Raw genomic sequence first — 18,633 nt, 5'->3', positions numbered from 1 at the left:
TGACAAAACACACTGTTTTCATTCAACTGTACTGCAAAAAAGACTGTCTTTCTTCATATCAAACACTTAACCCAAAGTGCACACTTTACTCCTATTTCACCGAGAATTCATGCATTCAGAGTTCTGAGTGAGACACTTTTTAAACGTCTCCTGGAACCTTTTAGACACCTTTCAAACCTTTTTCCTTTTTATAAACACTCTACTCATGCTTATATACATCTTACTTGCACAGCAGATTCCTTTTCCAACATGTCTGGACCTAATTTTTGAGAAAAAGAGTTGATTTTTCAGCCCCCGAGGTGCCAATTTTCTTGACTTTTGTCTATTTTGCTCCTTCTCCTACATTAATACAACTGTTTTAGCATACATAAGACACTAAGAACATGAGAAACACTCAAATAACATGAAACAGTAAGAAAAACATGATAAAATAATAACAAACTCGATGTCTGACAGCCATATCACTGTTAAGAGCTTTTTTCTGATTCCAGCTGAAACAAGATGTGTTTGTGAAACACTATGTTCACCCACCACATTTATATGACCTTTGAACTTGACCTTTGACCTTGAAGGATGACCTTGACCTTTCACCACTCAAAATGTGCAGCTCCATGAGGTACACATGCATGCCAAATATCAAGTTGCTATCTTCAATATCGCAAAATTTGACCTTGACCTTTGACCTTGAAGGATGACTTTGACCTTGACCTTTCACCACTCAAAATGTGCAGCTCCATGAGATACATATGCATGCCAACTATCAAGTTGCTATCTTCAACATTGCATAAGTTATGGTTAATGTAAAAGTGTGACGCAAACAAACAAACCAACGAACAAACCAACAGACAGGGCAAAAACAATATGTCCCCCAGTATAGACTGGGGAACATAAACAGCCATTTTTCAATATTTGAATCATCTCCCTTATTTAGATCAGTTATTTACATCCAAATTATGAAAACTAAGTTCATCTTAGCCCATTTTTTGACTGGACGTTGGTGTAAAATCTTAAAAAAAATACATTTCACAGGCCGGCTGTGTAAAAAAAAATTGTCATTTACCAATTAAGGACACCAATTACTCTTTCTCATAACTGTTCAAGCATCTTTTTCTAGTATTTTAGACAATTCCTAACAAAAACAGACTGTTTTCAATCAACTGTACTGCAAAAAAGACTGTCTTTCTTCACACCAAAGACTTAACCCAAAGTGACACTTTACTCCTATTTCACTGACAATTCATGCTTTCAGAGTTCCAAGAGAGACACACTTTAAATGTCTCCTGGAACCTTTTGGAAACCCTTTAAACACTCTGCTCATGCTTATATACATCTTACTTGCACAGCCGATACCTTTCCCAACATGTCTGGACCTAATTTTTGACAAAAAATAGTTGATTTTTCAGCCTTTGGGGTGCCAATTTCCTTGATTTTGTCTATTTTGTTCCTTTTCCTACATTAATACAACTGTTTAAGCATACATAAGACACTAAGAACATGAGAAACACTCAAATAACATGTAACAGTAAGAGTAACGTGATAAAATAATAACAAACTGGATGTTGGACAGCGAAATCACTGTAAGAGCTTTTTCGGATTCCAGCTGAAAATAGCCATTTTTTAATATTTGAATTACCTCCCTTTTTCAGATCAGTTATTTACATCCGAATTATGAAAACTAAGCTCATCAAAGCCCATTTTCACACTGCACCTTAGTGTAAAAGCTTAAAAAAAAAATACATTTCACAGGCAGGCTGTGTAAAAAAAAAATTGTCATTTACCACTTAAGGTAGCAGACAACGGTAGACACACACTCTCTCGGAGCCGCGGACACCTTCTTGATCTCCACCACGCTCAATTCAGAAAACAACGAACCTGCAATCATAAAAACACATTCACTGCACACAAGTAGTCTGAAACTTACATTTAAGATAAAAAAGAGCATATGGAACCTGTACAGGTGATACTATTAACAACTGAGGAGCTGCGCCATGAGCGCATGATACGCCCGTCGTTCGCCAATGAAGTAGTAAGGTAATAAATAACCCTTTGAATCATTTTTTTACTTCAGTTTATTTGTATTTGAATACATGGTTTATTTTATAAGTACATGAGCATGGAGCGCCGTCTCCTTGACATTCATACCATATCTTTTTTTGAGTATATGTGAAGATATATACTACAATGTGAATAAAGTTTCTGTTACATGGGGAAACTAAATTTCCCGTTATTCTTTTTAAATAATCTCAACATTCCTGTCATATGGTAGGAACAAATGATTAAGATTTCTGTTGTACATGAAAACCTACAGTCAAATTATTCTTTTAACATATCTTCATATTTTTCTTGGTGCCATAACACGGGAAGAAAGGTGTGAAAAGTCTGAAAACCAGCAGATACAAAAAGTTACATAAGGCATTAGTGCTAGGCAAAGTAATGGCAGAAGACAGCTGGAATATTTGTCAAAAAAATATGTTCAACTCACCCATTTGAGTATGTGTGTATGGAATTCCAATGTTCCAGTCAAATCTCATCCAGTTGAATATGTGAATACTTGATAATTTAACATTGTAACATGGTAAATCCGATACGGTAGGACAGTCAATGAAATCACGAAATTTTGACGAACAAAGTCGCATAACTCTGGAACGACAATTCAGAATTCCGTCAAAAACGAAAGGGGATCAGGGTTTATCAATATTAAGATTGTGTTGAAATTTGAAAAAAATCCATTGAAGGATATTTGAGCTACGGTAGGACATTCAATGAAATCACGAAATTTTGACGAACAAAGTCCCATAACTCTGGAACGACAATTCAGAATTCCGTCAAAAACGAAAGGGGATCAGGGTTTATCAATATTAAGATTGTGTTGAAATTTGAAAAAAATCCATCGAAGGATATTTGAGCTACAGTAGGACATTCAATGAAATCACGAAATTTTGACGAACAAAGTCCCATAACTCTGGAACGACAATTCAGAATTCCGTCAAAAACGAAAGGGGATCAGGGTTTATCAATATTAAGATTGTGTTGAAATTTGAAAAAAATCCATCGAAGGATATTTGAGCTACAGTAGGACATTCAATGAAATCACGAAATTTTGACGAACAAAGTCCCATAACTCTGGAACGACAATTCAGAATTCCGTCAAAAACGAAAGGGGATCAATTTGAAAAAAATCCATCGAAGGATATTTGAGCTACAGTAGGACATTCAATGAAATCACGAAATTTTGACGAACAAAGTCCCATAACTCTGGAACGACAATTCAGAATTCCGTCAAAAACGAAAGGGGATCAGGGTTTATCAATATTAAGATTGTGTTGAAATTTGAAAAAAATCCATCGAAGGATATTTGAGCTACAGTAGGACATTCAATGAAATCACGAAATTTTGACGAACAAAGTCCCATAACTCTGGAACGACAATTCAGAATTCCGTCAAAAACGAAAGGGGATCAGGGTTTATCAATATTAAGATTGTGTTGAAATTTGAAAAAAATCCATCGAAGGATATTTGAGCTACAGTAGGACATTCAATGAAATAACGAAATTTTGACGAACAAAGTCCCATAACTCTGGAACGACAATTCAGAATTCCGTCAAAAACGAAAGGGGATCAGGGTTTATCAATATTAAGATTGTGTTAAAATTTGAAGAAAATCTGTCAAAGGATATTTGACGTAGCGTACGACATTAACAGACGGACGGACGGACGGACAGAATGAAATGAAATGAAAGAATGGCAAAGCCGCAAACAGGGGCTTCAAAATCAAGTTTTTACCATGTACGAAAGTGGCTGGGGACGAGTCAAACATAATGATAGCCTGCTTATGGAATGATATTTTCACACGCAAAACAAAGCACAACCCATCAAACCATGAATAAATACCTTGTTACCAGGTGGTTTTTGCACAATAATTCACAGCGTGACCCTACTAGCAATTCCAGCTTAAAAAGAACCCAAAATACAATATGCCTACTGTGTTTGTCCTTCCTGAGTAACAAAGAACACAACAACAACATGAGGTCATGACCCCGCAGTTTCGCATTTGAAAATGGTCATATTCTTAGGATTTTGTGCAATTTGGGGTTACAATAAGACCTATTACCCTCAAATTTGACATTGAAACCTACCCTTTCCCAATATTTCACTTTTTGACCGGGGCCAATTCGCATATTTTTGCTTCCTACTGTGTACTGCTACCTACACCACACCCTGCACAAAAGGCTACAAAACAGCCAACACAACAGGCTAGGCAACAGCTTATAACAAAGGCTCATCCACAGCCTTAATTAAAGGCTACACCATCAAAGGCTTAGCCACGTTAGCATGTTGTGAAACATGAATTTATGTACTCAAAACTTCTTTGTTGTAATTTCAGAACCTCTGACAGCCCCAGGCAACTTTGAGCTGGTGGAAGGCATCAATGTCACGGCAACTGAGGCTACCTTCCAGTGGGACCCTGTTGACACCTCACCCCAGGCCATGAGGGGAGAGTTCAAGGGATACAAGGTGAAGTATGGTGTAGAATCAGTTGTTTCCAGACACTTAGACATTAATAGTTTAATATCTTATTTAAGTCACAAATTAAGATGTTCCCCAGCAGCTTCTTCCTTCTGTTAAACAACATTAACCCATTTATGCCTAGTGGACTCTCCCATCCTTCTAATTTGGATCAATTTATTTCCAAAATTAGGGATGTCGTGTATATTTATTCCTATATTTAGAATATTTCTTACAGAAATCCCTTTAAGCAAACAATGCAGACCCTGATGAGACGCTGCATAATGCGGCGTCTCATCTGGGTCTACGCTTTTTGCAAAGGCCTTTTTTCTAGACGCTAGGCATAAATGGGTTAATTAAGTACTGAATGGTTCATTACAGATTCGCTTCTGGAAAGCTGACCAAAAGAACACAACCTTGAAGGAAGTCATGTTTGCTAGACAAGCCCCTGTTGATCCTAGAACTCGAAGGGCGACCCCTAACGTCAAAGAAAGGGCCACTGTGAAAGACTTGCCCCCCTTTTCGGATATCGAAGCTGACGTGGTGGCCTGCAATTCGTTCTATGATTCGAATTCAAGCAACATCGAGAAATTTGTCACTCTGGAAGGAGGTATTGGAAATGACAATAGGTGTTTTGTTTGAAATTAGGATATTTGATAACAAATCTCTTTTGAAAACTGTTATATGAGCAGTATGGAATAATATAACAACATTCCTGGACTCTTTGAATGGAGTATGGAATTAAATAACAACATTCCTGGACACTTTGAATGGAGTATTGAATGAAATAACAACATTCCTGAACTCTTTGAATGGAGTATGGAATTAAATAAGTAATAATAAATCAGATATTTTTCTTTCATTAGTAAAAGTATATATACAAGCATTTTACATTCTATGTTATTTATTTTCTTTGCAGGTAATAATAAGACTTAAAATTGTAATTGTCTTGACCCTATACCTCTCGTATACATATTTTGGCACATTTGTAGTCCCTTAGGAAATCAAGTTAAATACCTTTATTTCTGGATTCAAGTTTTAAAAGCTTCAATTCAAATCATAAGATACTGATAAGCAGCAAACAGCATAAAAACTGTACAGACTGCAAGATACTTGCAAGATGTTCTTGTTTCATGCTGGTTGCATACAGCCATTTACACTTTAATTCCTAGCAAGAAAGGGTTGACCATTGGATATTACCAGACTTAACTTCATTTTCAGTTCCGTCCAAGCCCCATTCTGCAGGGATCCTGTTAAGAGGTTCTCACCACTTCCTTATCAACTGGGAGGAACCCAAGGAACCTAATGGGATAATCACAGGCTACCAGATCGGCTATCAGACAGGTAAGGCTACCAGAAAGGTAGGGCTACCAGATAGGCTACCAGAAAGGTAAGGCTACCAGATAGGCTATCAGACAGGTAAGGCTACCAGAAAGGTAGGGCTACCAGATAGGTAAGGCTACCAGATAGGCTACCAGAAAGGTAAGGCTACCAGATAGGCTACCAGAAAGGTAAGGCTACCAGAAAGGTAAGGTTACCAGATAGGCTATCAGAAAGGTAAGGCTATCAGAAAGGTAAGGCTGCCAGAAAGGTAAGGTTACCAGAAAGGTAAGTTTACCAGAAAGGTAAGGTTACCAGAAAGGTATGGCTTCCAGATAGGCTACCAGAAAGGTAAGGCTACAAGATAGGCTACCAGATAGGCTACCAGAAAGGTAAGGCTACCAGAAAGGTAAGGTTACCAGATAGGCTATCAGAAAGGTAAGGCTACCAGAAAGGTAAGGATACCAGATATTCTACCAGAAAGGTAAGGCTACACCAGATAAGTTAGAAGACAGATTGGGCTTTACACTTTGTACCAGAAAGGTAAAAGTGCCATATTTATTAGGGATGTCAACGAATATCCGAATGTCCGAATATTCGGTCCCGGACCGAATATTCGGATACTGTTTTCCGAATCGAATATTCGGAAGAAAAAATAAAAAACTCGAGTAATTTCAAAGACTTTGTTTTCGTGAAATTTGCTTCAAACATTGTTAAAAAAGTTGTTCCTCGTGTCATAATGTTTATTCCGGTAGGCGCGATAATGCGTCGCTATGGTGATGACAGTATACCGGTCATAAATCCCGCTAATTGCCTAACAAAGACAGACACTTTGTGTCAAAATTATGATAGGTGCAAATCGCGTCGGCAATCAAAACATCGACCTGCACTTGATCCAATTACTCGAATTACATTTAAAATTATCAAAGATTAAATGAGTAAAGGAAAAGCCAACTTGGTGTAAAAAACAAATAAGACCGTATGGAAATTAAAACACCGACCCGTCTTGATCTAATAACTCGAATTACATTTAAAATGATCAAAGATTAAATGAGTAAAGAAAGAGCCGAATTGGTGTGAAAAACAAAAAAGATCGTATGGTTATAATCACGTTGTCCAATCGAAAAGCTTTTAGAAAATAATTTACTCAACCTCTAATGATTATTTGCGTATCGTATGGTCCAAACTTTAATTAATTACTCAATATTCAATCAGGTATTACACTTAAAGAAATGTTTTTTGGTATTTCGCCCTCATTTAATTGAAAATATTATAATTGCTACACGCATAAAGTAAATCTCTGTCCAAGCAAAATGCCAGCTACGCCTTCCGCTGCTTGGAAGTATTTCACGACATCATCCGATAAGAAGTCGCCGATCCAAGTGACTTTTAAACGTGGCAACTTTAAAAGGCTGACTTTTCTGTCTGTTAAACAGGTTCAAAGTGTGTTGTGGCTATGTACATAATTCGTTTAATTTCAGCTTTAATTAGAAGCTATATTTAGATCTAACTGTTTTGTCATGTAATTATTTTCTCGTCATGAAATATTATTGTTCTCGTTCTATTGTTGATGTACGATATTAATAGTTTAAAAACAGTTATTGTCATTCAATTTTAACAATAAAAAGTAATCAACAAAATCAGCTTCGAATTAGCGACGGCAACGCTGTGTCAATATTTAGTCACTTCCGGTGAACTTCCGGTAAAAACGAAAGTATAATTCATGGAGTAATGGTACGGTTAACAAAGTTGACTTTTCCACGAGATGTTGACCGAATATTCGTTCGGAAGGGTGACCGAATATTCGAATACCGAAATCGGTATTCGTTGCCATCCCTAATATTTATACTAGAATGGTTAGGTATCTTAAGGACTATAAAATTCCTAGTGTAAAATTTGCGTTTTTCACATTTGTACCTTAAAGGTATTGCTTTCAGAATTGTTATATAAAGATAAACTATCAAATTTGTACATGAAAGGCTGGGCCCTCAGATTTGTTCAATAAAGGTAGAACTGTTAGATTTGTTAAGGAAAGGAAGGGCTCCCACAATCATGTTTATTTATATATTCGGCATTCATTTGTAGGAAATTAGTTAATTAACCCTTTACCACTTAGATACGTATTTTGACACATTTGTAGTCCCATAAAAAGTTACATTTAATTGAAGACCTTTCTTACTAAATTCAAGTTTAAAGGCTTCATTTCCAACCCTTAGATACTGATGATCAGCAAACAGAATAAAACCTGGCTGTTCTGGTTTTATGCTGTTTGCACATAGCCATTTTCACTTTGCTTCTGAGTTGGAAAGGGTCAATTTTGTGACACATTTTAAAGAAGAACTTGTCTGACAGTTTTTTGAAAATAACATTGATTTTCTAAGTGGAGTTGTTATACAATGGCAGACATTTCTCTTTCAGTGGATGGTTTCAACATTGGAGACATGGTCATAGCAGAGGTATTCAATAATCCAGATTTAGACAGAGCGATCATCAATAACCTAACGGACAACACAATGTACACAATCCATATCATGGCAATGACGAGCAAAGGGGTCGGAGACGCGTATTACCTACAGGCGAAAACAGCGGGAGAAGGACGTAAGTATTGCAGACTTTTTGTAAGCTCATTTTGGGGAATAGTGACTAGCTGTTTTACGTTCAAAGTTTTTATCTTAAATTAGCAGAACATGCTCACTGCTCAGGGTAAGCTTTTTTTACCACACTTGGTCCATCGTGTTGACACTTTTATTCAAATATGCAAACAACAGCTCCTTCTGAATCCCTAGGCAGATTTTCACCAGACTTCACTTTGTTGGTCCTCTTTAAAAGTTGTGAAAGTGAGAAATCTTCAACCATTTGACTCTCTTGTTAAGCTTAATTTTGGTCTTTAACCCATTTATGCCTAGTGGATTCTCCCATCCTTCTAAATTGGATCAATTTATTTCCAAACTTAGGGATGTCTAGTATATTTATTTCTATATTTAGAATATTTCTTATAAAAAAATTCCTTTAAGCAAACAGAGCGGACCTGATGAGACGCCGCATGATGCGGCGTATCATCTGGGTCTACGCTGTTTGCCAAGGCCTTTTTTCTAGACGCTAGGCATAAATGGGTTAACTCAATCACATATCAAATCTAGCAAGAATTTTCATTGGTTCATTGTTTAAAGCTGAGCTTATTATTTGATTTTGGGGCGTTTGGTTTGACTTTTTGCGGACATTGTGGAACATAGCATACTCCAGAGCTCCTGTGAATGTATTACTTTGGACCTGACTTGTTTATAGGAAGCTTTATTAAGGAAACGTTTTAAAACTGGAAAAAGAAGACACATTTTTTTGCTAAAATCTGAAACTCAAATCAAATCTTCAAAATTATCAGCTAACTAATATTTATTTTTCTTGGCAGATCAAAAGGGTTCATAATTGAAAATTGTGATATTAAAGTCTGTTTACAGTTTGTTATAATGTTGTGTAAATGGACAAATAGCAAATATTTGTAAAAAAAATATTGTAGTATTTATTTAATTTTTTGCACAGATGATGCCTATATTAAACGTATCACAAAACTATCCCTAGTTCACTTCTAGCCTGACTTAATAGCACCCTGATATAGAAATATGTAAAATGCTCGAATATTATTTGGGTTACAATATACAATAGTAGTAAGTTTCGTTAGTAAATAATAAATAAATGTTTGATTTGCACGACTTTTTGTAAATTAATCACTCATTTTCTTACATAAAAATAGTGACCTAATTTGGTTATTTACAATTGCATAAGCCCATACAAAGGTCTCATGCTAAGCCTTTGCTTATAGGCCCATTTTACTCGTGTCTGGAAATGTAAATGACCTCAAAATGTGCATCTTCCATAATGGATAAGAAAATATAGTTGTGCAGTATCACACATTTTACAAGTAATTCATTGTTTCCTTACACAGAAGGCTCCCTTATATCAGGTATAAGAGTTCAGCATGTTTGAGTTAGCAGTGTGTGGTATCAAATGAGTATCGCTGTGGGAAAACAGGGCTAAATGCATGTGCCTAAAGTGTCATACAAGATAAAGCTTGTACATTCTGCACAGGCTAATTAGGGACGACTCTTTTGGCCTAGACTGGATTTTTATTTAGAAGAGAGCTCCTTCAAACGAAAAAAATACACTAAAGTCAGAAGTGTCATCCCAGATGAGCCTGTGCAGACTGCACAGGCTAATCTGGAGCGACCCTTTATACACATGTATTTAGCCTTGTTTTCCCATAAGGAGGCTCGTGTGGGATTTTTGCGTTACAACTCGTTACAATTTTTTTTTCATGAGAAATGGTTCTTTATGAGGGATTTTAAGTTTCAAATTTTTAAGTAAGTTGTATGTTTTCACCTTTCCCATGTTATAACTTAATGTTGATATGTAGTCTTTTTTGTGTTGGTTCATATTTGCTGGGTATGGGTACCGCATTCTTTCTATTCAGAGGCGAGTGTAAACTTGCAGTTTGGTTAAGAAAACATTGCCCAATCTTATGGAATATAAACGTAATTTTTTTTTGCATGAGTAGAACATTATAATATGAAAAAAAAGCACCATTATTGGAGGAATTTATCAATTTTAACTATTTCCATATAATAAGTTTTTCCTTATAAGAGGTTAAACTACAGGCCTTTTTCAGACCGTTTTGGGGAAAAGTACATAGGTTAAAATGGGAAATTCACATCATAACATACCAAGGGAAACCCTGTGCCTAAAATCACATATCAGGGAAAACATGTGCCTGAAATCTCACATCAGGGGAAACCCTGTGCCTGAATTTCAAAATAAGAGTACCATTGTGCCTGAATTTTAAATTATTCTCTTCGTGTCATTGTTTTAACTCTGCAGTGATGAAGAAATTAATTTTAGGAGCATATAATTGAGTAAGAAATTCCATGATGCCAGCTGAGGGTCTTCACCCCTGTGCCGGGGTAAAATCCTGTGGAAAAGCCTGACAAAGGCAATCATATTCATGATTTTAAGCTATAATGAAATAAGGTGTAATAGTTAAGTAGAATACATACACCACTGGAATGCGTCTTTTTAAGCTGGAATCTTTACCTCCTTTTATTTGACTAGATTTTTAATCTGACCTTCCTATTGTTAAAATATCAAAATATTTGATAAAAACTCTTGACAAGTTATGAGGCGTCTCTATTCATCATTAAATTTCATTCATGCCATAATTGTTCAGGTCATAATGGGGAAATTTTAGGGACATATGTTCTTGTGGCGTTGCGATCAAAACAATTTTTTTTCAAAAAGTATATTTTTTGAATTTGAAACAAGACATCAATATTGGAATGGCTTTGCGCACTGAAATAATCTGGTTTACAGCACAAAATGATTCAAATGCATGGCATGGACAGTTTTCAATTGAATGAGGATCTGTGTCCATGCATGCCAATCACGACAGACTGGTAATCCAACTGTACTTGCATACATCAGGTTACTCTATGTGTGGACATGGGACAATGTTCTTATTTTATAATAACAAAATATTGACAAGTAAACTTAAATTAAGATAAATGCACCATGTACAAAATTACTGTAAATCAGCAAAGAAGGTGATCTTTCTTGAAAACAGCAGTGAAATTAGAAGATATGCAAATGTTATGCCAGACTGAACATTGGCTGTAAAACCTTGAATAATCGTATGTTTATTTGCAGTTTTAAGAAATCAAAACTAGTTCTTTCAATTTGGATATTGTTTGGTCTGAATAGCGGAAAAAATTTGCTTTGGGAAAAGGTCAGACTTTCAGACCAGTGAGAGCAGAAGAAAAAAGGCCTGAAAGACAGACTAAGAATTGTGCTCACATTTAAGAAAAGTAAGATACCAGTATATAGTATATGCATGAGTGACCGATACTATGTTGATACCAGTATATAGTATATGCATGAGTGACCGATACTATGTTGATCGCCTGTCAGGAATGATTTATACTTAAAGTGAGCTATCAATTAACATAATTTTATAATAAATACTAAATATTACATGTTACAAAGCAACGTGACTGTATAAAGCTGTATGCTAATTTCATTTATCCACAGAAATTACTCAGATCGAGTTCAGTGTAGTACTAAAAACAAAATCGCATGATTTCTAGCAATCTATAGAAATATTCATGATGTTTGAGGAATGGTTCTATAGCACACTTTTGAGGTCATGAGGTTGCATTGCCTTCAAAATTGAAAGTGGAATGTTGTTCGAGTGTTCTGTTTACACTTGTTGTTACTAATATGTGTTATTCAGGAATCATCAAATGTAGGCTTGAGAATGTTGCTAAATGCTGTCTAGGCAACAATACAGTCGAAACCGAAGGCTCAAACTAATGGACGGACAACAAAAGTTTGAGCCATCAAGAATTCGAGCCAATCGATTTCGTATACTTGTGTTTATTAACATGAATCTGCAATTGATTTTATCTCCAGTTAAAGAGCATGTATACTGTCTGAACTCTGTACTACTACTTCTTTCTGATTTTGAATAAATAAGAATCAATTAAATACTTATTTTTTATTAATCAATATTTTTAAACTGTTGCACTTACAATCAAACAAATATCATTTAATGAATGTATGTTATATAAGCACGTTTTTACGTAGCACATTTTAGGGTACATGTAAGAAACAGCTTTTACAAACAAAACATGCATAATCACTGTATACACATCAATGAAATATTAAACAGCACTACTTGTATTTATGTATTCGCTTGTTTTTATAAAGAATGACATGATGTCAGTCTGTGTTGTGTTCATGAGTTGTCGCCAAGAAACTTTATGTTTTCGATTATGACATGTTTGCAACTGTTGTGACATCAATTATGGCGTGCCTTTGATGAAGCACTCCTAGTCAATTGATGGGACTTCGAGCAAAACAAACAAATGAACGTATGAAAATTGTGACCAGGATTGTGAAAACAGTTCAAGCCATCCGATAATTTGACCATAGCAAATTTGAGCCATATGAAAAAAATTTTTTTTATAGCAATAAAAAATTGATGCTTCGAGAGGAGTTCGAGCCATCAGGTTTTGACTAGAATTATATTATAAAGAAGAATCAGTCGATCTTGACATTAGGTATTTATATATTCTGTTTATTTCATTGATGTACATAACATACCGTATTATAGCAGAACATTCAATACAGAAATTTTAAGATGAAAAAGCAAAGCTTGATTTTGCTCCCCAGTTTTTAGGGAGCATCTAGTTGTTGTTTTGTTTGTCCATTCTTACACGTATTGATCATGTGTATTCATTTATTTGTCACTTTTGATTTGGAAATGTGTTAATTCCATATTGGAAGAAAGACTATATGGTTTTGGGAATGGGTCATTTGAAATAAACTTGTTGTACGTGATACAAACTTTATGGATCTTAATTGAGAGCAAGTTAATGTTGTTTATATGAGCCTTGCGCTGGAAAAAGAGGGCTGAATGCATGTGCGTAAAGTGTCGTCCCTGATTAGCCTGTGCAGTCCGCTATCATGGAATGTTTTGTTAAAAAAAAATCCAGTTTTGGCAAAATGTATTGTCTCTGATAAACCAGTGAAACTGCACCTGTTAATATGGGACAATATTATGCACGTGCACATTTTCCAAAAGTAAGTCTCACTTACTTTCCATTGATGTGGCACAGTGAGTATTGTCTTATTAAAGCTTGATTGGTCATGGTTGGCCATGGTACTACCTAAAGGTACGACGGGTACTCTTAAGTATACTACAATGTTCCCCGGGTACGGAAAATGTACATAAACGTACCCGGTAATATAGACGCTTAATTGGTCATTTTCAGCGCATTTTTTCAAATTAATTATGTTCATCTTTATGTCAATTGTAGTATACTTAAGATTACCTGGGGTACTTTTTAAGTAATTCCCGAGCCGACAATGACCAATTTAGCCTTACTACATGCTTAAAGAATATCAATGAACACTTTTTATATGTATGAAACTAACAGTCCTTTCTATCATTGAACCCAGACTGTTAGACTGGTTCTGTTTGGTTTTCAGCTTTGATCAAGCCGACAATCGAATTCACGCTGATTGGGGAGGATTTCGTGAATGTGTCTTGGAGTGTGCCTGCCAACACTGACCAACCGGCCGGCCTGTACCACTATGTGCAATACAAGAAGGAAGGTCAGGGGCCAATATCTGTAAATCCCTAAGACAGTCTCAGTTGAACTCATAAGTACCTATAACAATTTGCACCAGTCAATTTTAGATACAATTTTATTAAAATGTAGATACCACATATATGTGCTGTTTTATACATACACTATCCCTCGAACACTTTGCAGTGATTGGTAAAATTGCTCTTTATGAGGTATTATTTTTATTTAATTTTAATAAAAAGGAGTTTCCAGAAACCATAGTGTTAAGATGCTTTCAAAACTACTTTATAAGTATAAGAAACTGCCTTTGGAAAATCTGATGTCAAGATTGTTTTATGTTTGTTTTGATTTTCTTTCATTTGTTATAGTATATTTTTACTATTAAGTCATATCATATCTGTTTAAATTTATGCAACTGTTCGTATTTTTGTCAACACGCAATTTTATGCTTAACATGAATATCACTGCCCATCTGCAAGTAAAATTTATATTCAATGTCAATAAACAAGTTTTATAAACCAGGTTTTTACTTGGGTAGGATCCTAAGGAACTTTAAAACACATCAAGTACTGATTCTTTCTAGGAAACTGACTTGAGAGTGTCTCTATAAGCCTGATGCTTTCAATACAGTCAAGACAAACTACAGAGATTTAACCCTTTGCATGCTGGGAAATTTGTCGTCTGCTAAAATGTCGTCTGCTGAATTTCTAAAATTAGCATTTTCTTAGAAATTTTTTCCAAGAATTCTATCAGAAAAGCAAACAGTTTGGATCCTGATGAGACGCCATGTTCTATGGCGTCTCATCTGGATCCAAACTGTTTGCAAAGGCCTTCAAAATTCGGTTCCAGCACTGAAAGAGTTAAACTAAACTACATGTCATTGTAATTTCCAGGTGATTTGGAGTGGAAGAAATCCAGCAAGGACGACGTCAACTCATGGATGAATATCTCGAGTCTGGAACCCAACACACGTTACCAGATGATCGTTGTCGCGTCCAATGATAAAGTAGACCAATTCAGCGAGATGAAACATGTTACAACACAGGGGGGACGTAAGTGAAAGGAAAAATGTTGATTCTTTAAGTAGTCACCAAACTGAAGCTATGATTTAAGAACTATGTTTTCTCACACATTCCCTTCTAAAAATTACTCCCCTATATCTGATGCCATGAAATAATCTTAACATTTGAAACTGGTATTCAATGCTGTAAATTCAAGCTTTGCATTATCATTTTTTTGCTCAGTGTAATTTAGGGATACTGCTCTTTTTGACTTGGAATTTCACCTTTCAGAATTATGGAAAAATCTTTTAACTACATTTTTATATCTTTTAACATTACATATAAAATAATGATATCAATGTTTTTAACATGGAAGGACATTTACAATTAAAAAAAAAGTACTTGGTGACTTAAGAAAGTTTTTTTTTACAATTTTCAGCCATTTTAGGTTATGTTGTTTATTATGTCATCATGTACAACGTCTGTTTTTTTTTTCTAAATGTGTGCATCTAAAAATGCCCAATAATTTACACATTATCATCTTGAAAAGGCGATACATTCAGATGTTTTAGATAAAGAGATACATGTTTTTGTTGATTCAATTTTTTTACCACAAAATGCAACATGGAAACAATTTATTGATGTTTTAATTGGCTTGCAGCTGGACCAATCAAAACAGACGTTAGTATCGCGCAGGCATCTTGGTTCATTGCGATGATGGTGGCGATTGCCGTACTTATCCTGTTCTTCATCATCGTTTGTTTCATCAAGAGGCGAAGAGGAGAAAAATATAATGGTAATGTACATAGCATGTCAAACTTATGTACAGATAATGGTTCAAGATTGTAGATTTGTATGGAGTTTTTTTATGCAATCCATACTGATTTTTCCATTCTTGTTAATGATCCAGGCCATGATTGGAAAGAATTGGTAATGATGATGAAAATGTCAGTAATGATGTTGATGACTATAGTTTTGATTATCTTGCATACGTATATGCTAAAAAATATTCTAATGATGATTGTGATGATGATGATGGTAGTGATGATGATGAATATGATGGTGGTGATGTTATAACTACTATTATAATGTTTCCATTTCTTTTTCTGTCTCAAAGTTCAAGAGAGGGAGAAACTACGAGGGGCTGACCTAGAAAACGGAGACCGGGACTTGATGAACGAGTACCAAAAAATGTATGTAACAGGGTTTTGGAGATGCTTGCTATATTGACCAGTAGATAATGTTTAATCAATAAATGTGTTGAAATGCATGCTATATTAACCAGCCAGTAGATAACGGTCAGTCAATGAGTATGTTGACAAATCATGGGTGTACATTTGTTTTGGTAAACAAAAGCCCATGGCTGCAATATTTTGACAGCAAACCATTTGACTAACAACCAAAAGGCATGTCTATACATTTCTTTGTACTGGTTCATTATCGATAGTTTATGAATTACGAATTCAACTATGCATATTTATGTCAATCTTCGAGTAACATAATTTGCAACTTCCATGCTAAAATACTGGGTAGGTACCATCGGCTTGAATGCTTTTGTCTAATTTCCACACTCTTTGAGTCTGTTTCTTTGCACAAACCATTCCTTTGAAGCATTTTCAGAACTCTCTCTCTGAGTGTAGATCAAACTCAGGACCTCCTGGTTGCAAGGCAAATTCTATATTCTTGACACAATTGCCATGGTTTTTGATTTTGCACTTTTTGTACTAAAAACAACAACTTCAGTCTCATTCATATCATAATAACCTACACGAGTAATCATGAATTTACTTGTCAATATTTTTTTTTAAGACCACAATATTTCAAATACTTTATGATTTTACTGTAATTGTTCCTGTAGGAAGTAATTGTGAGTTAATTAAGAAACTTCAGGTGTAAGCTTTCATGGGCATCAATTTAGGATTAATTTAGAAAATATATCTTTGTGTTGCTTGGTTACAGCGGGGAGTTGGATCCCTTGGCAGCGGGCAGTCCGGATTCTTTCGATAACGACCCTGACAAGTTGCCAGGAGGCAGTGAGACAGACAGCATGGCAGAGTACGGGGACGTGGATCCCAGCAAGTTTAATGAAGATGGCTCATTTATAGGTTTGTATGTGGGCTCATTTACAGGTTTGTGTGTGGGCTCATTTATAGGTTTGTGTGTGGGCTCATTTATAAGTTTGTATGCGGGCTCATTTATAGGTTTGTGTGGGGGCTCATTTATAGGTTTGTGTGTGGGCTCATTTATAGGTTTGTGTGTGGGTTCCTTTATAGGTTTGTGTGTGAAGAAATTCATTTATAGGTTTGTGTGTGGGTCATTTATAGGTTTGTGTGGGGTCATTTATAGGTTTGTGTGTGGGGTCATATATAGGTTTGTGTGGGGGTCATAAAGAGGTTTGTGTGTGGGGTCATTTATAGGTTTGTGTGGGGGTCATTTATAGGTTTGTGTGAGGGCTCATTCATAGGTTTTTGTGTGGGTCATTTTGGGTTTGTGTGGGGGGTCATTTATAGGTTTGTGTAAGGGGTCATTTATAGGTTTGTGTGTGGGGTAATTTATAGGTTTGTGTGTGGGCTCATGTATAGGTTTGTGTGTGGGGTCATTCATAGGTTTGTGTGTGTGGTCATTATAGGTTTGTGTGTGGGCTCATGTATTGGTTTGTGTGTGGGGTCATTTATAGGTTTGTGTGTGGGTCATTTATAGGTTTGTGTGTGGGGTCATTTATAGGTTTGTGTATGGGCAATTTGTAGATTTGTGTGTGGGTTCATTTATAGGTTTGTGTGTGGGTTCATGTATAGGGTTTGTGTGAGGGATCAGTTATGGTTTGTGTGTGGGCTTGTTTATAGGTTTGTGTGTGGGTCATTGATGTTGTGTGTGGGTTCATTTATAGGTTTGTGTGTGGGCTCATTTATAGGTTTGTGTGTGGGCTTATTTATAGGTTTGTGTGTGGGCTCATTTAAAGGTTTGTGTGTGGGCTCATTTATAGGTTTGTTTGTGGGCTCATTTATAGGTTTGTGTGTGGGCTTATTTATAGGTTTGTGTGTGGGTTCATTTATAGGTATGTGTGTGGGCTCATTTAAAGGTTTGTGTGTGGGCTCATTTAAAGGTTTTTGTGTGGGCTCATTTATAGGTTTGTGTGTGGGCTCATTTATAGGTTTGTGTGTGGGCTCATTTATAGGTTTGTGTGTGTTAAGCCATTTATAGGTTTGTGTGTGGGTCATTTATAGGTTTGTGTGCGGTCATTTATAGGTTTGTGTGTGGGCTCATTTATAGGTTTGTGGGGGGGGAGGTCATTTATTGGTGTGTGTGTGTGGGGGGGCTCATTTATAGGTTTGTGTGTGGGTTCATGTATAGGTTTGTGTGTGGGGTCATTCATAGGTTTTTGTGTGGGCTTATTTACAAATTTGTGTGAGTTAAATGGGGCATTTTGGGGTAAAGAAAAGACTTATCAATCAAACAGTTAAAATAATTAATGCTACCTCAAAAAAGGTTACATTTGCACTTTTTCTCAATTTTTAAGTAAAAATATTCACTTGATACAGTTGAGTATTAAAATTGTACAAAATTAAACATGAACACAAGTGTGCCACACTTCTGTCAAAATCTACTATGCCTGTTTTCCTCACAGAATTCCATAATACAACAGTAGACGCAATAATTTTTCAAGGTCACTC

At 35.8% G+C, this 18,633-nt stretch overlaps 1 protein-coding gene and 1 long non-coding RNA gene across 4 annotated transcripts in view; one reads left to right on the top strand and one right to left on the bottom strand.

Annotated features, from left to right (window-relative positions):
• LOC127831000 (uncharacterized) overlaps positions 1-4,126 on the bottom strand; it is a 35,022-nt gene extending 30,896 nt beyond the window's left edge. Inside the window, exons 1-2 of the long non-coding RNA XR_008026349.1 lie at positions 3,892-4,126; positions 1,779-1,872 (exon numbers count right to left, since the gene is read on the bottom strand). This is a non-coding gene — a long non-coding RNA (uncharacterized LOC127831000). The remainder of the gene's footprint in view (positions 1-1,778; positions 1,873-3,891) is intronic.
• The window catches only part of LOC127830991 (neuroglian-like), a 135,760-nt gene that overhangs the window by 111,294 nt on the left and 5,833 nt on the right, over positions 1-18,633 (top strand). For 2 of the 3 annotated variants that reach the window (XM_052355957.1, XM_052355956.1), the window contains exons 17-26: positions 4,385-4,515; positions 4,888-5,116; positions 5,728-5,850; positions 8,245-8,424; positions 9,767-9,784; positions 13,861-13,986; positions 14,855-15,013; positions 15,624-15,758; positions 16,080-16,155; positions 16,922-17,067. In XM_052355957.1, coding sequence (XP_052211917.1) covers positions 4,385-4,515; positions 4,888-5,116; positions 5,728-5,850; positions 8,245-8,424; positions 9,767-9,784; positions 13,861-13,986; positions 14,855-15,013; positions 15,624-15,758; positions 16,080-16,155; positions 16,922-17,067 — 1,323 coding nt within the window. The remainder of the gene's footprint in view (positions 1-4,384; positions 4,516-4,887; positions 5,117-5,727; positions 5,851-8,244; positions 8,425-9,766; positions 9,785-13,860; positions 13,987-14,854; positions 15,014-15,623; positions 15,759-16,079; positions 16,156-16,921; positions 17,068-18,633) is intronic. The other variant, XM_052355958.1, reaches the window with a different exon arrangement.

This window comes from Dreissena polymorpha, chromosome 5 (genome assembly GCF_020536995.1).
Source record: "Dreissena polymorpha isolate Duluth1 chromosome 5, UMN_Dpol_1.0, whole genome shotgun sequence".
NCBI classification, from domain to species: Eukaryota; Metazoa; Mollusca; class Bivalvia; order Myida; family Dreissenidae; genus Dreissena; species Dreissena polymorpha.
This window is presented reverse-complemented; position numbering and strand designations above follow the sequence as displayed.